Below are 23,332 nucleotides of genomic sequence, written 5' to 3' on the forward strand. Positions count from 1 at the left end.
TTGCAGCCACTCACATGGACCTCATCCGCTGTGCTGGCCACGCTTTCAACCGAGGGTTGGCGATCCGGAGCAGGACGATCGAAACCTATAGATGAATAGTTTCGATTTGTTGGGGAATGCAATTCTTTTGATCCGTCTTTCCTAAGTTAAAGCGTTTAGGTAAAGTAATCTAAATCCTTGTTCTAGAGAAAGGTGATCTGACCGAGATGCCCGCTGTGATGATGTCATGTGACGCTTCCTTTAGGTCAGGCCCGGGCGGTGAACAGGGGATCCTGCTCCGCCTCGACGGCACCTCTACATTGAAGCGGACGCCACCAACCGACGAACACGATCTCGAAGGTAGACTACCGCCCCCGCCGCCGGCCTTCGTCCTTCCATCACCCACTCCTGTGTCCCTCGCGAGCTTGGATCGCTCCCGCTCCCGCTCCCGCTCCGACGGCCTCCTTACTCGGCTTTTGGCATCTCCTTGTCGCTTGATGTTCCCTCTGTCTCCTACGACAGGTGATGTGAAGAGATATATGCGAAGGAGAAGACAGAGTTGATCCATGTCTTGGTAAATGGTAGCAGACTATGAGACCTTTCAAAGATGTATCATCAAAGCTCTCCCTCCATGACAGATTCCACAAGCACATTGCTAACGAGAATTATAACTTATCTAAGCACATTGCTATCTCAGCATAGCATAACGTAGCAGAGAGCACTCTTAATGGATAAGTGAACGAAAGAATTTTTAGATATCTCACTTATTGGATTTAAAAAAATTATATTAGAATCTTAAGTTGATTATTACGATGATAACGGATAATGGTACAATCACAGCTCTCTCTTAACGACAACAAAACTGAGCTCCAAGGTTCTTGAGATTAAGGGACTCAGGTGAGAAAGGGGGTATTCGAGGGTGCGGTGTGTCTCAACGAGTTCGAAGATGATGAGGGCCTCCTCCCTCGTTACAGTCACGTCTTTCACTTGAACCGCTTTGATGCTTAGCTCTCCTCCCATATAACTTACTTCGTCTGTCGTGTCAACCTCATTAAACAATCCACCAATAACAACCTCAACTTACTACCTATAGCTATCACTACTAAAACGTGATGGGTCTTCAACTCGAAACCGCTGCCCTGTCACAGGATCATATCACCATTGTCGTGGATCCACAACAATGGCGATGAAAGAGGAGCGGAAAGATGCAGTCATGTAATTGGCACAGATTGGAAGTAAGGGGCGGGTGACCCAGTTGTGATCCAAGCAACCTATAACGAAGTTCTCGCGATTCGGGTGACACCAAGGCAAATGCCTCACTGCCCCATTGACTCAAATGCAGAGTAGTGTCAGATGAGGAAGAGGAGGGAGAGCAACAAGTGAATGGTGTATCGGTCGATGTCCTCCACTGACCAGACCTCAGAATGTCCGATTGAATGAGACCATGTGAGCTTCGTCGCCCGCCACTTAGATCATGACTGGGCCACCCGCCTCTAGCTTCTAATCCGTGCTAATTTCATGACTGCCTACTTTCGCTCCTCCTCTTTCATCGTCACCATTGTGGGTCCACGACAATGGTGACATGATCTTGTGGCGAGACAGTGATTTCAGGCTAAAGACTCATTGCATCTATAGCAAGGGTGGCTATGGGTAGCAGGTCGAGGTTGTCACTAGTGACTTGCTCAACAAGGTCAACACAATAGATGGGGTGGGAGGCGAGCTTGGTGTCAATGCGGTCCAAGTGGAAGACATGGCTACAATGAGGGAGGAGGCGAAGCTCTTTATCGTCCTTGAACTCGCTGAGACACACCGCATACTCAAGTGCCCATTTCTCCACCTTCAACCCCTTAACCTCAGAGTATACCAACGTGGGAAACGTCTTGAGGACCTCGGGGTTCAACCATTACTGTTGCTAAGAGCAGGCTGTGTCGCCTACGACACAATGATGTCATCGTCCGTTATCACCACAATAATCAATTAAGAAGTTATAATTAGAGTATAATAAAAAAAATAATTAAGATGTTAAAATTATCTTTGTACTTATCATTTTTCATTGATAAAATCGATGACATTAAGATAAATAAAATTAAATATTTTACTTTCATAACTATAAATAAGGATACTAAAAAGATGTAACTATAATCAGCATTACCTTCTTCTTCGAATCAAAATACTGATTAAAAAGATTTTTTGGCCAAAAAAACTGGGTCATAATTGTTAGCTTTTCTATGATCCACTTGAGTTTAATTTAATATTTGTACATTACTTTAAACACATAATTGTTGCCTCATCTGATTTGAGAAAGCCTTAAAGCTAGCTTGTCTTGTATCATATTAATGTTGGCTCCATCAAATTTGAGGATGAAAGCATACAGATGAGAGCATGAGAAACACTGTAACAGGTGATTCCACAGACTATTCATGACAAAAGACAACATAGCTTATAACACAATATTTTGTGATTTACGCAACTAAACCAGAGACTAATGAATGACCTGGAGAATCATTTACAACTTCTCCCTAGCAAACCATCAAAAAGCAGCAAACAAAGAAAGAGAGAGAGAGAGAGAGAGAGAGAGAGAGAGAGAGAGAGCCACCACACAGCAATCCTGCAAGACTGGAAAGTCATATTGATTAACAGCTCATTCGTACGTAAACATGAGTTGAATTTCCAAAGAGCTTATCGATCCCACACCCAAACATTTTATACATTGGATGAACCCTTGCATGCCCGTCAAACCAAGACAAAAGTAAATGGAAACCAGAACATGAAGAACTGGAATCACCAAACAGTGACATTAGCAGCAGCTAAGGCCTCACATGAGCACCAATCAGCTTTGACGGACCAACTACTCCTGCCAAAAGCATCAAAAACACATCAGGATACCAAGAAAATTGTACCTAAACATCTGTATTATGGATACCATGAAAAGAAATAGAGTGCAAAATACATCACTTGCTGGTGTGGTAAATGTGTCATATGCTTAGAACTTGCATTGCAGAAACAAATGTGGGGCACTTTGCATGGAGTCTATTTTCAGTTCTTTTATGTCGGTCTAGCAGTCACAATTGGTCGTCGTGGCTTTTCTTGTAGTAGATAAAGATATCTGAAGTTCTGCATAGGATTACTTCAAGTATTAACATTTGGTTGCTTGAACGGTGAGTGAATTTACAGTTGCAACCTTCATAGATGTTACTAGGAGGAAAGTGACCTCCATTATTTAGTAATAGGAGGAAATCGAGGGTAAAATAAAGGAGGTTGCTATCTAGAGCCCCCTTCTTACTATTCACAACCCTCTTAATATTCACAACTCCTTAAAAGATAATAAAATAATATTTTACTCTTCATAACCCATCTGGTTCCAACTTTTACCCTCTTCTTTTTCTCCTTTTCCTTCCCCATAGCCTCCGCCTGCGCACACTGCTGCCACCGTCACTCCCCACTGTCTGCGCACCCTACTGGGAAGGTTGCAAAGGTCCAGAACATGGCATCTTCTGGGTTAATGCAACTGACATAGAAGATGATGTCTTTTGAGCTATTAAAGAATACAAATAACTTTAAAAATATTAAATCATTTTAACGAACGTTAAAAATTATTTCTCACCTCCTCCTCTTTGAACTTCAGTTTGTCTCATTTCATCATCAATCTTTTTTTCGTCATTTTATGTCACCTCCGACGATCAAGAGGAGAAGGAAAAACAGGGGAAGAAAAGGAGTTTAAGGAGTGAAAAGATTTTATTGAAATTAAATCATAAATTGATGACATATATGTCTATTTATAAAAGGATAATCTAGAAATATTCAAAGTTCTTATTGTAGGGTTGTAAATAATAAAAAAAGATTGCAAATGGTAATCTCCTAAAAGAAATTATTCACAAGTGCGAGACGAGGATAAAGAAACAAATCCTTGGGAAAAATGAGAAGTGCATAGTTCCATTTTTTTGGCATAGGTATATACATCTATGAGAAGATGTTTTTGTCATAACATGCTGATCCAAGGGAAAAGCAGGAGAACATATAATAAGCTTAACATGTATAGTTATGTCACAAGAAAGACAAGACGCAATCTTACAATTTGAAGAAGCTAGATGTGCATGTCAATTTATGGAAACATATACTTGTGTATGCACTTGACTGTCTATTACTTGAATTAATTTCACCAAACAATGGAATCTAAAGTAAGGATTGTTATCAAGTACGAGAGAACAATAATCAGAACATAGATTCAATGTATATGGAAATTCCTTACTTCCATATTCGTACTGGTGTCTCTGGATCGTTCACCTGCAATAACGGTAAACGTTCCCATATTAGATATGGTGTTAAACACACAAAGTCGAGTTGTTTGAAAGATACAAAGGAGGAATATAAGACTGATTTAACTGCCAGGATATACAAAACAAACATATTGGTCACTCAAAGACCATTAAGTAACAATAAAGATGGCACATTCAACAGAAAAATTTATGGGTAACAAATTCTAAACCTAACATCCATCACCCATAAATGATAAGAATGGTTCGATAAACATGGCATAATGACTTTTCCTGCAATACACTCTTCTTCAATATTTCTTGTTTCATGGTATGTATGGTTGTTATTAACCAGTCCTATGAAGGAAACAATTGATGTTAAACCTACAGACAGCTCGACCGGATAATTCTCCTAACAAAACAGCCACCAATTAACTAACATGAAGACAACAAAAAGTGAATTTCTACAACCTAACCCACAAGAGATATGAATAATAGACTCGTTTTGCCTTGAATTCCAAACATTGAGAATGAAACTATTATTACATATGGTTCCAATAACTGTTATTAAAAGGATCAACATCATGAATATGAATCCAATGATAATCAAGCACTCAAACACTGAATTAAAATGCAAGGAAAAACAAACGACATAACCACTTGGTGGAGGAAAAGGGCAAATAATCACATTTTCTAGTCAGGACGAGCAAATCGATTGCGCAAGTGTGTACTAGAAACTTCAAAATAAGGTAGATTCCAAACTCATTTACCTCCTTCTGGCAGATCTGATGTCCACAATGTCAGATTATCCTTAAGAAGCTGCAGAATAAGTGTACTATCCTTGTAAAAGTCTTCTCTGAGGGAATTGATCTCTGGAATAGCCTCATCAAACGCCTGTTTAGCCAGATGGCATGCCCTGTGAAACAGCAATGCATACAGTTTATATAATCTTTAGAAACCATGGCATGACTTGATATAACATCTTAATAAAATTTGCACTAGGAAACAGGAGAACATGAAAATGAAACTGAATGACAAAAGTCTGCACTGACCTTTCAGATGAATTCATTATCTCATAGTAAAAGACAGAGAAATTTAGTGCGAGGCCAAGCCTAATCGGGTGACCGGGTGGAAGATCAGTCATAGCAGTACTTGTAGCAGCCTGTATTGGCAGAATATTAGCTTTCCCGATCATCATTCAGAACTCCACAAAAAGCCTATAGCAAGCAGTGGCTGGTGAAGGAGAAGAAAAAACAATAGACAGAGAGTTGAATAAACCTGATAAGATTTAAGCGACTGATCCGCAGCATCCCTTCTTTCATTTCCAGTCTTAAATTCTGCCAAATACCTGTAATAATCTCCTTTCCTAGCATTGACCCAACAAAGGAAAATTAACAACAAAATAATATGCATCTGCACAACTACCAAACTAAAGTTGCCAAAAAGGTTCTGATGTTTATGGAATTAGAAAGCACATGGAAAGAAACCATCGAATTCATTTATTTTTTCACCAAATTCACTGCAAAATGCAATGAAGAAGGGAATAATAAAGAAAAAAAAGTAAAACCACTTACATCTTGTAGAAGAAAACGATCGATTCACCAGCAGAAGAAGACGGAAGGATGTGGATGGCAATGACAGACAAAATGTCATTACAGATCCTCGACAGTTCGTTTTCAACTTTCTTCTTATACTCCCTTATCCTCCTCGCATTTTGCTCACTCCCCTTCACCTCTTCTTTCTGTTCAAGCGAACAGAGGATCCTCCATGATGCTCTTCTTTCACCAATCACATTCTTGTAGCCAACCGACAATAAGTTCCTCTCCTCTGGCGTCAGCTCAATGTCCATTCTGGCAATCTTCTTCAAGGACTCCACCATTTCTAAGATAGAAGCGATAAGACAAATTACCTAGTCGAACAACACAGGAGAACTTGTAATCTTGTCAAGATGGCAAGCGGCAATGATTAAAGAATTTAAGTTTTTTACATATAATTTTCTCTAGTCCATCAGAGGACCAACAAACACAAAGGATTCACTGGTTAACACATTGGCACCCGACATCTCAGGCTGGCAGTGAGGAATGGGTTTGTCTTTGGGTGATTAAAACTAGTACATAACTGAAAATTTTTGTCTTTTAGAAGGGGTTTCAGATGTTTTCCTCAAGAAAAAAGGTTTAGACTGGAAGAAATCCAAATATTTAATAGCCAAGGAAGCAGATCAAAACCAACATGAACGCATATAATCCTTCCAAAAGGAACCGTCCCCGAACTGAAACAACATTTTTGTCTCTCTCATAAAGCATTAAGAAAAGGCTAACTCTACTTACTAATTCAATGCAATTCTACCAATTGCTAACAGACAAGGAAGGAAAGATCAATCAATCGGTCTTCTTCTCCATGTGCGAAGCATTTATTAGAGAAATTGGACCGACTTACTCCGGCACAAACATAAGCCTCTGTTGCAGATGTGATGACACACAACGGTAAAACCATGAACACAAATCCCTATATTTATTTGCCACAAAATCCCACAAATGGAGCCGAAACTTTTATCCAAGAAAACCCAACTAAAATTCCTGAAACCATGAAGAACAAGGAGAAGAAGAAGAAACATCGAAGAAGCTTAAACGATCAGAACACAAGGAGGCGCCATGATTCACCAAGAACACCCGGAACAACCATTGGAGCTTCAGGATTGCAAGAAAGATTGCAAATCATTCTTGCAAATAGAAGAAGAAAAATAATCGGAAGTGAGAATCAATCGACTCAACAAAATCCAAGAAAGCAACGGGGAAATCTCAAAAAGAAAAAGGAAAAAAAACATCACGTTTGTCTCTGGTTTGACAAGGGTCCGGGGTGCACACCACCGTATCTCTCCGCCTGCTCTGCGAGCTTCGCCATGAGCACTTGCCTCTCCCGCTCCTCCATCCCCCTACTTCACCTCCTCCTCCTCCTCCTCCTTTCTTCTCTTTCCCAGAATGGAAAAATATCTCCGACCTCCCTTTGTCTCACCTCGCTCTCTGTCTCTCTCTCCTTCTCTCTGCCGTGTAATAATACTATTAACTGCGGAAGGAAGTTTCTGTTGAGGGGATCGGAACGCCCGAGTTTTACCGCAGAGAAGCTATCTGCGGGTGACCTCCGCACCGTCGGATACACGGGGGAGCGGGCAGTTCAGGTGTTGCTTCAAGAATCGTGAATCCGGGGGTGAGCGGGTCCGGCGGTTCCGGTCGGTTCAACCCCTTCACTGAGACAATCTGTGGGTCCCGCCAGGGAGAAGGTGGCGTTTTGGGTGCAAGCGCGGGTAGTCGCACCCGGGGATTTCACCGGATCCGTATCCCGGAGAGGAAGCCACGGGCGAGACTCGTTTACCGGGGGCCGCTCGATCCGACGGCTGGGCGGCGCGTGAAAGCTAAGTGATGAATGATCCTGGCGGTGGCTGGTATCGCTAGGTGAGATGGTGACGTCCGTTGGATCTCAGGGTTGTGGCACCGAGGAGGTTGGACGTGGCTTTATAGTGACGACTCCACTGGTTCGACGCGCGTAATGGCCAATCAGATGTCGACTTTTTGGGTGTTACGAAGAAAGCATACTTGTGGTCTAAGACGTCGTCGCATGATTGATTGATTACCAAGGGACTGATCACAAAATGTCTGCGTGTATGCATGCGTACAGGATAATAGGAAAAGGAGGCAGCAAGCAAGCACGTTGGTTGGGATTACTTTGAATTTTGTTAAAAAGTTAGATCAGGCTCCGAGTTTGAATCTCAAGTCAAGAGGAGAAAGCATGAACTTTTGGGCCCGGTTTCTTCTTGCTCACTGTCAGTAGGCAGACGCAACGTGGTGCGATGCATTTGGTCTGGAAAAAAGAGTTGGACAGGTGGTGGTATGGTTGGTCCTATTTATTATTATTTTTATTATTCACAATACTATATATATATATATATATATATATATATATATATATATATATATATATATATGGGTGGCACCCAACGTTCGGAGACGTGAGCACATTTGCAATTTTATAAATAAATCCTAAAGAAGTGGAGCCTTCCCTCCCTCCCTCCCATTATTCACCATAAACGTTCATCAATCCCCTCGCCCTCAGCAATTATATATCATTCCACGATTTCTTGTCGCATCATTACCCTCTTTATCTTGCACTAAACCTGAGGAAATAAAATTACAATCCTGACATGTGGTTTAACACAATACAGCAGAAAAGACTAAAATCTCATTGTCAAATGCTTCTTTTACGAAGAACAGTTTGTACGTCTGGATATGTCGGTGAACACAATATACCGAGAAACAACGAAAACAATGGTGGCCCATCAAAACGACTTGTTGAGTAAAATATTGTTGTCCATCGACGCATGCAATGTCGTCATTCAGCACTACCCTTCGTTTTCGTATTACTTCGGGAACTGTAATGAAGCTCGTATGTCAACATCCTAATAACGATCTGGAATATTGAAGTCGAGAAAAAAAAAAAAAAAAAAAAGTAAAGACCGACCGCAAGGATACAAATTAACGATCTGCAACCGACTATTCTAAAGGTACAGTACAAAGATTCGGATATCAGAGTTCGAATATGACTTACTGTAAGGTAGGTGAAACCATGGAATCCAAACCTAGTTACTCGACAAGAGTTCTGCAACAATCTTCAACCTGTCAGCTAGAAGATTTCGTCAGTTTTTTTTTAGTAAAGAACACTTTGTAAAAAAATTAAAGCAGATGCTCACACATTCCCAAACATGGTCTGGACCATCTTCAAACCCCGAAAACAAACAATCTCACCCAAGACCGCCAGTCGGAACACTCGGAATGTTGTCATCCACAATGGCCAGCAAAAATGAGTCATGCAGCAGGCAATTATATCATAAGAAAGAAAATGATTACCACACACATTAATCGGTTGCAAGACACAGCCACGAACAGCAAAAGTATGCAATAATAATACAGTGCAAATTTATTCCTATGGCCTTGGCTTGCTATTAAAGTCTACCGGTAGGAATTCGCACCTATAAAATATCATAACGGAACTGCAACAGACATTTGCACTGGTCCCATAATGTTTGATACAGACAACATAAAGCTAATTGCAACCGACTCTCCACTGCTCAGAAAGGCCTAAAACGCATCGGCCTTCTGTATCTTGGAAACTTCCTGCAAAGATAGTCAAGGAGTTCCAACATTTGTGTGCATGAGCATTAGCTTTCGCCTGAAGAAAAGTGAAGGATAACAGAGCACTAACCCATATCCGTAAGGGGAAGCAAAGTATGGAGGCATGTACGGCCTCCTATATGGGTTTCCCATGTATGGACTGAACCGCCTTGGACGAAACTGCTTCATTCCTGGGACATTAGTCCGTTTAGCTGCTACCTGCAAAGAAGCATCCCTTTCATTAGAATTAACCCAAAAAATCATCATATCTAATCAGAAGGTAGCAATTAAAAGCATAACATTAACACTAAACAAACTTTGATTTGACGCCCATGTAGTTCAGATTCATTCAACTGGAGAGCCTCTTGAACAGCCTCAACTTCTAGAAATTCAACATAAGCAAAACCTTTTGGCTGACCAAATTTGTCTGTCAGAATAGTAACCCTGTTGACTGTTCCACATGACTGGAAATGCTGCTGCACTTCTTCGGGTGTGCAAGCATAATCCACCTGCAGTTTCATAACCGCTATCGGCATTAGTAGGCAATTAATAACATAACAGGTTATTAGTCTAACAGAGGTTGTGCTTACTCATGCCACTGCTAGTAAATTAATTTCAATTATACATGGGAGTGTTTCCAATCAATAATATCATGATTATCATTCAACAAGATGAGGATTTTTTAAGTTATGAAGTTCCATCACAGCCACTAAGATCTTAATTAACTGATGTTTAGAACCTTTTTGGTCAAATGTTAATCACAATCATACTCGGTCATGCACTAAGAAAAATGATTGCACTCCAACATGGAAAATCTGCCTTTGTTAATAGCATTCTTGTCAAGGTTCTCTAATTTAGAGTGTCTTTGGTTAATTGACAGTGGAAAGCAGAAAGGGGCACTTTGTGCAAGCAGTCAACTTTGACTAGTTTGGTTCATCCAAAAGCCTCACCAAAGTCAATTTGATTCAAAATGTCAAAACGAAATTATATAATTTTTCTCATTGATCACTTCAGATCGTGGAGAGCTTAAAGGCTTCCACAGTGTAATATTTTTATGGTAGCCAGCTTCATTAGCAACCAATAAACTCACAATCAACCCGGCAGCAGTCTTGTTGGTGACGATTAATCTTGATCATCACTTGACAACTGGTGTATCATATGACAGCTGACCTGCCATGAATTATAATTCAGTCATGACTGGCCTACATCATGATACCGTTTAGACATTGATGGCTGATTTGATTCGAGACTGTCGACCAACAAACAATATATTAGCTGACTGCATTAGTTCATTTTTAACTGAACAAATGTTTGAGGTGATTGTACTACGTGTCTCTTTCAATATATTTAAAGCCATTTCTTGCAAGTTTCACTTTCAAAATGTAACTTGTTGACTTCGAACACTTACATCCAACCAAACCAGCCACAAAACTATTTGGCTGCTCAAAAAGGAACTAATTTCCTAGTCCTTGACCACTTAGAATTAAGAAAGGGATCCATCTAGTACTCTTTAGCGATGAACTTGTGTTTAAAAGTGTTCATGACATAGCGAACTATACTTTAAACAGCAAATTGACTGTGCTACTAAACAAAAAAACATGAGCTGACAAGAAAATGGACAGAAGCGGAAAGTGAGAAGGCCACAAGCAAGATATCAAGGACCTCTCACTGCAGAATTCTGTGCAACAGTACAAACCAATGCTCACAACACAGACAGAAGTAGTAAAAGGTAAGGCCACAAGCAAGAGATCAAGGACCTCTCACCATAGAATGCTAAGCAACATTATAATCCAAAGCTCTCCAACTCCAACACCAAGTATAGGCAGCCTTCAGCATCACTAGTTGCATGTGCCCAAATGGAGTTACATTATGCCAAAGCACAATGGACTTCATGTCACCTATCCTATTGCCTAACTTCAAACCATCAAGTCATTCAATTTTCTTTGAGATTTCTTCAGGCCCATTACTATATGGCCCACCTCCTTTTTCTGTTAAACAACTACAGGAACTGCATAAATTATTTATTCTTCTCTCTCCCTTTTTTTTCTTTTATCTTTCTTCCACACTGAGTCCTTTTTTTTTAAAGTTTCCCATTGTCCCTGGGATTTTGTTCTCTCATGCTCTTTTGATCATCCCTTTTTTCTCTTGTGACTCTTTTTAAAAAGAAATTCTCTCTTTTTTTAATTAAGGCCTTACTGTAAATCAGAGCTTCCTGGCACCCCATTATACTGGGCAACAGAGAACTCAGAACACTGAAGAGTGTACCTGCGGCCATTATTAGACATTTCATTAAAGAATTACCTCAAAATTTGAGAAGATATAACAACAGATATGACTCAATCAATTAACAAAAAGGACTTCAAATAACAAAAGAGAAACCAAAATGATGCTTCCATCAGACAATTTTATTTGATACATGCTCAAATACAAAGTAAAAAGAAAAAAAATTTACTACTTTCTGTGAATGATATAGTATCAAACATTAGCTAAAAACATACTCAATTTGCCCGAAATAAGAAGAAAAAAAAAAAGGAACAAAGAACCATTCCTGTATCTGTTCCAGAAATTGCCTGGTCAAAAATTAGCAAAATCTGAAGTTTACCCATTCAATTAGGTAAGAGTAAAAAATCAATGTCTGGAATACCATGATGTGGTGGAACTGCTTAGATATCATCCAAGATCACTAATATACTCTTGGTCCATATCCAGAAATGAACTATCTTCTCCAGAAGACAATGACCCTTAAAAGATCAACTTGTGCAGGAGCCATAATGCACTTGGATGCAGTTTTTGTGACAAAATGAGAAAACCAACAACCCACTAGTTAATAAAATCTAATATACAAGGTTTACCAGCTGGTAGCTGGATGATAGAAAACAAAGCTAACATACATCCAACATAAGTGAGCTATTGTTGAGCATCTTTCTCATGCATCCAACATATACATATAATATATTTTGACAGAGGAATGGTTTCCCTTCACACATGTAATTAAGGTGCCATCAAGTAACATCAAGAACATAAAGGAGCTCTTGTCAAGCATTTTCTATTTTCAACTGCAATGAATCATGATATCTAGTTTGCATACATGATGCTCCAAAGCCTCTTTGAAGAAACATATGATGGTAAAAGGACCAAAAAATGAGCATCAGAATCAAAAAGTGCTGAAGATCTTCACAGTTCAGACAACATATTTTTATTTTTTATTCATTAAACATCAGAGAGTGCTTCCAAGTCATAAGAATGCATCATCTAATACCAGTCCTCAAAAACTGATTTGGGCGGTAAATGGTGGTTCCTTCTAGCAGTAAATTCTTGAATAATCTATGCATAAAGAATACCATGTGTGACTACATAAGTAAACTGGCAAGGGAAAAAAGGTATATGTAAATCAATAACTAACAAGCATGGAAGATAAAATCCATTGCAAGACCATTCCATATTCGTAGTACTAGCCCGTGTAGGATAACGTAATTATGCATAACATATTCAGATGAGGTTAGCAATGTTGAAATCATATATTAAATCCATTTATCTACTTACAGCAAGGCGTAAATCAACGAGGCTCTTGGGTCCAACTAGAACATCATAGAGTGCTGTACAATTCAAGACCTCACAGATATATATGTTGTAGAAATGAAGTCATTGATTGACAAACATCAGCAGAACAATCAAAACCATGAACGAACATGTTCCAAATCAACACATGCAAGATAGTCAGATCATGAAACTCACATTGCCAACAAATACAGATCGAGAATCAACCTCCTCCTTGCTTGCTTGGGACGCTGCTGCACTAGCAGGATCTACACATATGACAAGATGAACGTTGACTGAATGCTTGTTGGAATACATGGAAAAGCATAAAGAAATCAACATATCTCTAATCCTATCTAGACATAAAAGTCAGAATATCATGTTTAAATAAAACTCAATATTGGTTTGTGAAACCAGCATATATAGCTGAATGTTCATGAATAGCTTATGCACAGCCATACTACAAATGCATTGCCACAATTAGTTCCACGATGAAAATAAATGATGGACTAGAGTGGTACATGAAACTTAACAGTACTAATAACTTGAGCGTACGAATTTTGGATCACATGATATAAGGTTATTGTTTCCAAGTTATTGGACCAGTAAAAGTACCAAGCCAGGGCATGACATCCAAAATTCCAAAAGGGAATTACCCCAAGCTCAAATGAGGTAGTTTAAGATACCTTAAATCTTGATATCAATTCATTGTAGCACAGAGAGATTGACACTATTACCGTAGTTGGTATCTACGCATGAACATATACATGCTGAAAAGATATTGTTATTAACTGGGCATGGATCTGATACCACTGCTGTGTTTTAACACGCACAACTACATATCTAACTTGCATCACGAAGATTGAACTCCTTCCAACCATACTTGCCTATTTTCACATCCTGATGCGCCAAACGTGCCTTCCGATACTGGCAATTAAACATCTCTTCAACCGAAACATTAGATCGTGAGCAGATCAACGTATCACAGGAGATGGGGTGAAGCCCTAGAGGTGGAACGGAGGAGAGAGAGGGGAGGGAAGGGAAATCGGACCTTGGACGGAGCCCATCTCCTTCTCGACCTTGGCCTGCATCTCGCGGAGGGCGGCGGCCTCCTCCTCCATCTCCTTGAGCCGCCTCTTCATCTCGTCCAGCTCCTGCAACTAAACCGAATCGACATGACCAGCGGATTAGGGTTACAGATTCGAAGGATCTCGAGTGGGAAAGGCGGATGGGAGAGGAAGACCTTAGCGGCGTCCTCATCAGGCCTGGCCATGTCGACGTCTGCGTCCATGTCGCCCTCGTCGGGGATCTCCCCTCCATAGACCTCGTGCTCCTCCTCGTCCTCCATCGCCTCACCCCCGCGACCGCACGCGTCGCTCGCGCGTTTCTCGCCCCTTTACAGCCAATATCCACTTCCGCATACAAACTTGTGTGTGTTAAACGGTGCCGATATAACAGCCATTATAGAATGACTGGTATGGCGTTACAGTCAACACATAACCTCCTAATTACCAAATCGACGCCTTCGTCGCAGCAAGTCGTACGTGGCAAAACATTACGCAGGTGAAACCAATAAATTCCACGAGTAAAACAGCATCATCAGATTCACCAATAAAGTTGCGGATCGTACGGCCATCGACCCATCAGTGCGCGAACGTGGCACCATCTCGACGCCGCTCCGTTTTCCACGTATACCCCAATCACGAAACCGTATTACCGCAGATAGTACTCGCTTACGCGTCACCCAATGATCTAACACCACGTAGATGATTATTCCACTGGATCGATTAATCACAACGAAGGTAAAAGACGCGGGTAGGGAAAACATTGCTCGACAAAGAAGTTTCGCGGCGCTTACCGACGACAGACGGTGAGCGAACGCCTGCAGAGGAGTCCATTTGTCGGCTGGCTGAGGTGACCGTGAGAGGGATCGGGTCACTCACGGGTGCTGCGCTCGCTCTACTCTGCCGTCAGAACAGAGGAAGCACCTGGAGCGCGGCGGCGGTGGTGGCAGCGGAGCAGCGGCGGGAATGGCGGGCGGAAGGGACAAGATCGACTACGTGTTCAAGGTGGTACTGATCGGGGACTCGGCGGTGCGGAAATCGCAGTTACTGGCGCGGTTCGAGTTCAGCCTGGACTCCGAGGCGACGATCGGGGTGGAGTTCCAGACGAGGACCCTCATCATCCAGCACAAAAGCGTAAAGGCGCAGATCTGGGACACCGCTGGTCAGGAGAGGTACTTCCTTTGCTCTTCTCCGGGACCCTAGTCGATTCCTCAGATTTACATCTTGTTGCGCGTCTGATGGGATTTGATCATTTGTATCTGAAGTATTCAGTAGTTCTTGCTGGTTACTATTTGCATATGCAATAAGTGGTGTTAGGAGAAATGCCTTGTCGATCTAACTGCTCGTGAAGTGATTCATTTTAGTGTACGAAGGGTGATAAGGGACAAAATGGGATTGAAGGCCTTATCACTGCTCCATTCCGTAGGGAGAAAAGGGCTCATAGTCTGATGTGATGAGTGATCATTTGGTCGGTTGGCTATTGGTGCATCCCATTGGGAGGAATTGTCCATTTTGAATGATGGACGAACTCAGCACAAAGCCAAGAATTAAATGGAGACTCGATTGACTTATGAGCTTATAATTCTTATACTCGAGGTGTAGGCCTCGGACCCTTCTTCTAGTTGCGGCCCGTAAGTTTATGAGAAATTGTCTGTTTTGGACGATGGGCATACCCCCATAGTTTTACCTTTTCGTGAGTTCCGAAAGACACCTTTAAGAGTAAGAGATATTAGACGGATTTATAAGTCTTTGGTTTCGATACTTCTCAACCAATATGAGACTAAATGGCAAAATCAAATATATACCACCATAAAAGCCGATGAATCTTATTTTGACAAAAAAATATGCTTGCTGGCAGACACCAATGTAGAACAATCATCATCATTCCATAATCTTTACTGGATTTGACATCCAGAATTGCCTACTACTATCATTTTCAAACTCACTCAGAAATAAATCACATTTTTTGCCATCCAATTTTCCAATCTTGTGCACCAGGCAGCAGAATGTCAACATCTGTAAAAGCCATATAGACATGAGAAATTCCCATGAAGAACTTTTTGTTTGACCAACGAAAAATGAACCACTTGCTGGAGCTATTTTTTTGCTACAAAATATACGAGTTTCATATAAGATTGCAATATTTCAAATAAAAGCTTGAATTTTTGTGATCCAATTACAAACTGTTAAACGTTATTTTGCTTTTTCGTGATTTCAAGCACGGAAATTTGGTAGTAAGAAATAGATTCTAACATCAGCATTAGAGAAGGCTGGATGACATAGTAGTTGATGACCAAGTATGTTCTATTAAAACTCAAATATTTTACATGATATCTTGAGAACATTTTAAGGTTGGTTGGTAGTTAACCATCCCAAATTTTGAAGTATTGATGCATGACATTCAGATATGCTTCATATTGAGTTACATGTGTTTCTTGCAGCATAGTGAAGTTTTTTTACTGTTTCTTGTGCTTAACTATTATTTAGCTATTTCATCTTTATTTTTTTAACAAGACATCAAACACTAGTTAATTAATTGACTTTTGTCGTTAACGACTCCTTACGATATGAGCGTCTGAACTTGTCACTTTCTTCAGTAACCTTTCTTTATCTGCAATTCCCTCATTGCGATGAAAAGTTCAATCTAGAAACAGATACCTTAATGTCTTTCATATTCGAGATCTAGTTTGAATTTCATGAGTTCTTGCTGATGCATTGAATGAGTATACCTACAGGGCTTGAAGTTTTATGTCAAAAAGGAAAACACCATCTAGTCTGCAATCCGATGAGCTTGGATCTTCACGGGTATAGTTACAGAGCTGTCACCAGTGCATACTACCGAGGAGCAGTTGGGGCTTCGCTGGTTTGCGACATTACCAAGTGCCAAAGCTTTGATCATATTCCTTGGTGGCTATAAGAGCTGCAGAGCCATGCGGAGCCATGCGGACAGGAACATCGTGATCATGTTGGTCGGAAACAAGGCCGATCTCGAGGACCAGAGAGCAGTAACCACGGAAGATGCCCAAGAATTTGCTCAGAAGGAGAACCTCTTCTTCCTGGAAACGTCAGCACTTGAATGCCTTCTACAAACGTTGAGAATGCCTTCCGGACTGTCCTCACTGAGATTTTCAACATTGTGAACAGGAAGAACCTGACTTCTGACCCTCGTAGCAACAACTGGCAGACCGACACTGCCGGTAAAGAAGATCATCGTCCCTGGCCCTGCTCAGGAGATACCCAAGAACAAAAACATTCTGTAAAACCTCCTAAAATGTTGGTTTCCTCGCTGGTAGCTGCTTACAGCAGAATGGTCTGCTAGAATCGTTCTCATCTTCCGGTCGTAGCAGATATTTTAATTGGTGTCTGTATGTTGGCGGAGGGAGTCAGTTTTTCTGATGCAGTCTGTGTTTTGATTTGCTGGAATCAGATGAAAACCTGTGTGTTCTTATAGTACTCTCTTTTTATATTACGACGACATTATTTGAGAGCTAATGACATGACGATAAGCTATTGTAATCGACACCTTTCATTTTTCACGTTTAACAAATAGGACAAGTTTTTTCAAAAAGTCCCTATGTTTTTTTTTTCCGCAAAGCATCCCTTTCGAGTTTATTTTTTAGAGTATTTTTATTTAAAAATATATATATTATCACTGCCTTCTCTTCGTCTCATCGATCATTGCCTCTGTCGTGTCATCGTTCTTTTGTGTTATATCGTTGTCACCCTCGTTCACCACTACTGAGGTGTCTCTAAGGCTCCAAATTTGTCTCATTGTGTTTATCATCGACCTCGTCCGTCTCGTAGAGCATCTTCTTCGTCCAGTCATCCCTTAGTCATATATTGTTACCTCCACTTTTGTCCTCATTCGTCATCTCTACCCTTGCCTTCGTCTATCGTCTCTTAGATTCCAAGGCCTTAGCACTAAGGAAGCATGCTCCTGTCTACTTCTACCCCTTGATCAAAGGAGCAAAGTAATTAGAAAGAGCAAGTGACACTTGCATCAATGTCAATGAGAACTAGTGATGGAAACAACTATCGATGGTACAAAGGTTAGAAGGGTACTCTATAAACATGAAATAGGGGAGTAAGTGAAATTATTTTTTTAAGAATATATATATATATATATACTTAGCCCCGTCATCCCTCGTCTATATCTCATTCCCTACCCCCTTACTCTCATCCACCATCCTTATTTATTGTTATTGAGGTACTACTAAAGCATTGTTTTCGTCCCATCACCTATGTTATCAACATTGACAAAAGGAAAGGAGGATGATAGGATCTTAATGGCATTGAAAAGGAGGGGTAAATTAGTACAATAATACTTTTAATTAATTTTAAAATTTGATTGATAAATCAATATGTTTCAAAAACTCGATTAATCAAATTAAAGTTGCAAGTAAGTAAATAAAATTAAGTCATAAGTAAAGTGCAAACAAAGAGAGGCAAACTGATTTACAGTGGTTCGATCTTCCTGATTTATGTCCGCTCCCGATTCGTCTTCCCGAAGCTATTAGTTTTTATTATCGATCTTCTTTTCAAAGATCAACTACTCTTATTATAACTTTTTCCTTTTCAAACTAAGGAGATAACATTCACTCTCTTTGGGATCTCTCACTTCCTACAACATAGAATTATAACCAACTAAAGAGGATAAGACTCAAATTATAATTAAAATGAGAGTTTAAAGTCTTGATCAAGATTATTTTAAATTAATTTAAATTGATATTGAATCAAAACCATGTTAACTTGTCAAGGAATCCATTGGGCTTGAATCAAGGTTGAATTGGACCTATTAGAAGGCCAAATCGATGGCCTAAACCAGGCTTGGCGATGGTATCGTTAGGCCCAAGTGATTGTATCGCCTGATTTAACTGAAAGGTAATATTTGTGCCTTTTTAGCATTTTCAATGGTAGTATTGCCTAGGGCGATGGTAGCATTGCCTAGGCCAATTATAGTACTGCCAAATCCAATATTCACGACCCCTTATGCGGTAGTACTACCCGGTGCCGATAATAGTATTGTCAATACCCCAAAATTTTGAGGATTTAAATTTTAGCTCCATCAACCAAGCCTAAGTAGGGTATTTACTAACCCCAAAATACTTCATGGAGCTAAAAATTCAAATACACAAAATTTTAGGGTATTAATGATAATATTATTGGCACCGAGCGATACTACCACTGTAATGGGCGAATCTTAGCTTTAGCAGTACTACTATTGGCCTAGGAAATACTATCGTTGCCCTAGGCAATACTACCATCGAAAATGCTGAAAAAAAAACAAACAATACTTTTTTGTTAACTCAGGCGGTACAACCACTTGGGCCTAACGGTACCATCGCCCAGGCCCGGTTTAGGCCACTGATTTGGTCTTCTAATAGGTCCAATTCAACTTTAATTCAAGTCCAATGGGTTCCTCGATAAGTTCACATGAGTTTTCACCCAATACCAATTTAAATTAACTAAAAATAATCTCGATCAAGACTTTAACAAATCACCACATATTCGACACATTTACGAAGCTTTCGATAAGTTGCATGCTCTTTCGACATGTCGTCCAATCTTTCGACATTTCGTTCGAACCTCTAGCACATCGATCTTTTCTTCGACATATCACATATTCTACTGATATGTTGACTTTTTCATGTCATCCGATCTTTTAATGTAATATGATGTCAAAACCTATAGCATTAAATCTAATCTTTAATACGTTGATCAATCATTTATGTCTAATTTTTAACATAATAATTTTTCAACATAACATCCAACTAGCTTGCTCAATAATTGACCCAAGTTTATGATCGAAATATTTTATGTATCACTTAAAAAACATACTTAGCCCGATAAACTTATCTACTTAGCCCGATAAACTTATCTACTGAGTCTAAATTTATCAATCATCAAAATCGAGAAAAGCGATAAACGAGAGCTTCCCGTCCATGAGCATCGCTAACCTGATAAATGAGGACACGATGAAAACAATGGTTAGGATGATATTATCTTTTAAAATAATAATGATTGCGCCACAATAATAAATCAAATAGATATGAGAAAAAAAATATTTTAAAAAAAAAATTACCATTATACATAACTGAACAAATTAAATCATATTGCGATTAACTGATTTTTTTTTTCTCTACTGCTTAGATGTGATTCCTACGTAAATAGATTCGGCTAAAGCTCATAACTGAACAAATTAAATCATTTAGAGACTTATTTTCAGCATCAATTTTTTGTTACTTTCATCAAATGTCAACAATATCTGCAACCCTACACCAATTAAACAACCTATTAATTCACAAATAGAAACGAAGCATTCAATATGCACAGCGCAAACAACGTATTAGATCCAACATCCAAATTGCTAAAAGCATTTGGAGGAAATCGTTCGATCAAAATCCATCATCTAAAAAGATAAAAGTCACCGATCAGTTTGCATCATCTCAAACGGCAAAACAGTTTCCGAGCTTAAGCTACACATTTCCCTCGGGAAAAACAAGGTCTACACTGCAACGGATGGCTTGGAGGCAGCAGAAAGCTTGGACCTCCTCTTGGCCAAGCTCTCGCTCCTACGCTCCCTCTGCTCCTTGAGCCTGGTGGCAAGCAGCTTCTGGTACTCGGCTGCTTCTGACTTGGCCTTTGCGATCCTCTTCTTCTTCTCTGCAATCCTGGCACGCTTCCTCTGCAATGTCAATGGCGTCACAAGTCTCTGAATCTTGGGTGCCTTGCTGCATTTCTTGCCTGCAAAGATGAAACCTGAATCAGCACGATTCAACCAAACTGGGCAAAGGATCCCATAGGAAAGACTTATAACAGGCATCTCATGGCTTACCATCCATGGCAAAGTATCCCTCATTTTATGTTCATGATATAACATTGCGTCACAGTAGTTTCTAACTGCATGCCTATTACCACTAACGCATCAAACCCGACGTTCTACTGGAAACAATATACAGTCTAAAAAGACATCCAACAATGATGGTTGCAATTTCAAGCACTACAAAATACAAAGAGAACTACAATCATTAGTGTTGATGCTTTTATGGTGACAGCAAGATCATTAAGAAAAAGTCAAAGTGCAAATCAAGATGATGCTCACAAGCACTAGCAAAACTTAGTCCAAAAGTCAACAATAGTATAGCAGCTCATGTGGCATGCAAGACAACATAGCAATGAGAAAAATACATCTTCTATAAGGTAAAGAGTCTGGTAATGTCAAACTGAACCTGATTTTGTTGTGAAGGTTCGGCGGTACGTATTGACATACTTGCGGACATCATCTTCCTTGGAAAGGTTGAATAGCTTGCGGATTTTTGAGGCTCTCTTAGGTCCTCTCATTCTAGGCTTCTCAATATCAGTCAACCCTGGAAGATCATTCTCACCTTTCTTAACAATAACCAAGTTCAGAACTGAGAGATCAGGGCTGACAATGCATCCACGAACCGACTTCCTCCTGCGCTCCCCATTACGCCTGCCATACCCACGGAAGCAAGGTGTACCTGTGACAAACTAACTAAAGTCAGAATACAAAATAGAATAATCCAAATGGCTGCAAAAACCAATAACAATATATCATTACCTCTGTGCAGCAGCAGGCGAACACGTCCAGGTGTGAGTACCCCCTGCTTCATGGGAAAACCTTGTTTGTCACATCCTCCCATGATTTTGAAAACATAGCCTTTGAATTCCTGGTAAGAAATTGCATGTCTTACATTTTTAATATCATAAACTATTTTACCAGCATTCTTACAGAAAAATCACAGGTAACACATACCTCACCAAGGGCATCCCCGCTGACTTCCTGAGAGATCCTCTTGTCAAAAAATGCTCGACTGCATAACAAATTATGAAGTCATAGTGCATGTTCATTATAACCACTATAGCACTATACAAGAATTAAAAAAATCTGAAAAATAATAAAAAAAAGTTGTATATCATATGACCACACAGTGAAATCATACAGATCATATGATAATATTGTAAGCAATAGGTTCTGTGAATTCCGAAATTTTAAATGGTAAAAACAATATTAGGAGACTTATAGAACAAGGTAAAAAGAGACAATACATTAGTTGACAATATAACAAACAAAAAAATATTAACAAGAAAAAAAGAACTAAAGCAACAGAGAACTGTTACAAATAGTGTCGTTCAAGATATCTTGGTAGTCCAACATATATTTTACAGCCACTACTAACTATCAGCATCAGGAGCTAAGTGTTTTTGGGAGGAAAATATGATATCCAGAACACCTGGGCTAGTTCTTTTGTCAGGTGAAAATCATGGTCGAGATGATTATCAGACGCAACCAAAGAATTGTATAAACTATAGCTGAAAGTTTTTAGCTTTTCTTCTCAAAGAACTGGAAGAAATGCTTGCAATAACTTACTTCCAAAAAACCAGAGTTTCCTTGAAGGAAATCATTTCAAACCCATATTTCATATTATAAACAGCATGATTTCTGACCATTTACATAACCATTTTAAATCAATGAAACACCCGATGATATTTGACAATCAACTTAGGCATACCAATCATGTGGGCATAAACAACCATAGAAACATAGTTTCAGCAAATTGATGCAATTATTTCCTACGAAAAAATCTGATAATCTAAATAAACTAAAATGACCCTCACAAACAACGATTTACATGCACTAATTCAAAATCCCTCTCGATAATGACAGCAAAACAGATTCTATCAATAATTTGCATCGATCGAATGAATAAGAAAGATCGCAAGACAAGACTACATGACATATGTTGCCCCTGTTACATGAAGAACAATGAAATAAATTAACCAATGGAACAGGATAATACAATACAACAACAAAGTCCGATCTATAAACAAGACGCAAAGCATCGACATGATACTCCAAAAACCACATGAACTTACAGCTTCTGATCGTCATCTATCTCGAGCTTCTTCTGACACCCGGTGGTCGGATTCGCAATATTGAACTGCAAAGGGAGACAACACCAAGACCAACATTAGCCATTCAGATCCTCCACGAATCAGCAATTAAACGTAACAAGTTTCGTCGCGCCTCATACTTCCGGCACGAACAATAAAAAAACTCGGGAAGAAATATCGGAAACCGTCATCCGCTTGCCAACATACCTTCATCTCGGATCAAAGACTCCCTTGCCTCCTCGACGCGAGAGACGACAGCAGATTTATCGCCAATCGTCCCCGCCGCTAGGGTTTCTCTGCGCCCTTTGGAGCGCTCCCTAATAGACCCTAATTTATAGCGAAGGTGCGAGACTTAGGAAGCTAAGGATCTTCAATCTGGACCGTTCATCGTTGCGCCTGATCGAATGGCTTCCACCGTTCA

General features: G+C 39.9%; 3 protein-coding genes and 2 long non-coding RNA genes across 8 annotated transcripts; 2 read left to right on the forward strand and 3 right to left on the reverse strand.

The window, feature by feature from the left end:
* The first annotated feature begins 22 nt into the window (after positions 1-22).
* LOC135610826 (uncharacterized) lies at positions 23-675 on the forward strand. The gene is made up of 2 exons (XR_010486333.1): positions 23-159; positions 245-675. It is a non-coding gene; the product is annotated as an uncharacterized LOC135610826 (long non-coding RNA).
* Positions 676-2,588: 1,913 nt separating this feature from the next.
* LOC103976704 (14-3-3 protein 7) lies at positions 2,589-7,369 on the reverse strand. Of its 3 annotated transcripts, XR_010486334.1 has the most exons (9): positions 7,097-7,369; positions 5,807-6,113; positions 5,511-5,598; positions 5,285-5,394; positions 5,003-5,148; positions 4,229-4,263; positions 3,352-3,487; positions 2,935-3,093; positions 2,589-2,833 (listed from the first exon to the last, which is right to left on the reverse strand). XR_010486334.1 is itself a non-coding variant. In XM_009392007.3 (7 exons), exons 1-7 carry the CDS (start codon positions 7,158-7,160, stop codon positions 2,828-2,830), a joined length of 756 nt encoding a protein of 251 aa, XP_009390282.2. In that variant the 5' UTR covers positions 7,161-7,363; the 3' UTR covers positions 2,589-2,827. The 3 variants fall into 3 exon arrangements, 1 of the variants encoding a protein (XP_009390282.2); XR_010486335.1 differs by lacking the exon at positions 2,935-3,093; XM_009392007.3 differs by lacking the exons at positions 2,935-3,093; positions 3,352-3,487 and having other exon boundaries at positions 7,097-7,363.
* A 1,715-nt stretch (positions 7,370-9,084) lies between these two features.
* Positions 9,085-14,351, reverse strand: LOC135610833 (polyadenylate-binding protein 2-like). 2 transcript variants are annotated; one of them, XM_065105812.1, is made up of 6 exons: positions 14,175-14,351; positions 13,983-14,085; positions 13,130-13,200; positions 9,712-9,903; positions 9,486-9,613; positions 9,085-9,397 (listed from the first exon to the last, which is right to left on the reverse strand). In XM_065105812.1, the coding sequence occupies exons 1-6, from the start codon at positions 14,277-14,279 to the stop codon at positions 9,352-9,354; spliced, it is 645 nt and encodes a 214-aa protein (XP_064961884.1). In that variant the 5' UTR covers positions 14,280-14,351; the 3' UTR covers positions 9,085-9,351. The 2 variants fall into 2 exon arrangements, with proteins under 2 accessions (XP_064961884.1, XP_064961878.1); XM_065105806.1 differs by having other exon boundaries at positions 13,983-14,091; positions 14,175-14,349.
* Positions 14,352-14,475: 124 nt separating this feature from the next.
* LOC135610840 (uncharacterized) lies at positions 14,476-17,472 on the forward strand. Its single transcript, XR_010486340.1, has 2 exons — positions 14,476-15,167; positions 16,731-17,472. It is a non-coding gene; the product is annotated as an uncharacterized LOC135610840 (long non-coding RNA).
* A 2,849-nt stretch (positions 17,473-20,321) lies between these two features.
* Positions 20,322-23,251, reverse strand: LOC135610845 (small ribosomal subunit protein eS6). The gene is made up of 6 exons (XM_065105831.1): positions 23,119-23,251; positions 22,894-22,958; positions 21,773-21,830; positions 21,578-21,686; positions 21,225-21,497; positions 20,322-20,739 (listed from the first exon to the last, which is right to left on the reverse strand). The coding sequence occupies exons 1-6, from the start codon at positions 23,122-23,124 to the stop codon at positions 20,501-20,503; spliced, it is 750 nt and encodes a 249-aa protein (XP_064961903.1). The 5' UTR covers positions 23,125-23,251; the 3' UTR covers positions 20,322-20,500.
* Between the last annotated feature and the right edge of the window lie 81 nt (positions 23,252-23,332).

The sequence above is a fragment of the Musa acuminata genome, chromosome BXJ1-2 (genome assembly GCF_036884655.1).
Source record: "Musa acuminata AAA Group cultivar baxijiao chromosome BXJ1-2, Cavendish_Baxijiao_AAA, whole genome shotgun sequence".
NCBI lineage: Eukaryota > Viridiplantae > Streptophyta > Magnoliopsida > Zingiberales > Musaceae > Musa > Musa acuminata.

Coding starts and splice junctions, on each gene's coding strand:
- LOC103976704 (XM_009392007.3), bottom strand. CDS start 7,160: ATGGAGGAGCGGGAGAGGCAAGTGCTCATGGCGAAGCTCGCAGAGCAG. Junction 6,114..7,096: donor GCAGGCGGAGAGATACGGTG/GTGTGCACCCCG, acceptor CTTCTATCTTAG/AAATGGTGGAGTCCTTGAAG. Junction 5,149..5,284: donor ATAATGAATTCATCTGAAAG/GTCAGTGCAGAC, acceptor GCTGTTTCACAG/GGCATGCCATCTGGCTAAAC.
- LOC135610833 (XM_065105806.1), bottom strand. CDS start 14,279: ATGGAGGACGAGGAGGAGCACGAGGTCTATGGAGGGGAGATCCCCGAC. Junction 9,904..13,129: donor GATCTGTATTTGTTGGCAAT/GTGAGTTTCATG, acceptor ATGAAACTGCAG/GTGGATTATGCTTGCACACC. Junction 9,398..9,485: donor GCTTCCCCTTACGGATATGG/GTTAGTGCTCTG, acceptor CTATCTTTGCAG/GAAGTTTCCAAGATACAGAA.
- LOC135610845 (XM_065105831.1), bottom strand. Junction 21,687..21,772: donor GCGGGGATGCCCTTGGTGAG/GTATGTGTTACC, acceptor ATTTCTTACCAG/GAATTCAAAGGCTATGTTTT. Junction 21,498..21,577: donor TCGCCTGCTGCTGCACAGAG/GTAATGATATAT, acceptor AGTTTGTCACAG/GTACACCTTGCTTCCGTGGG.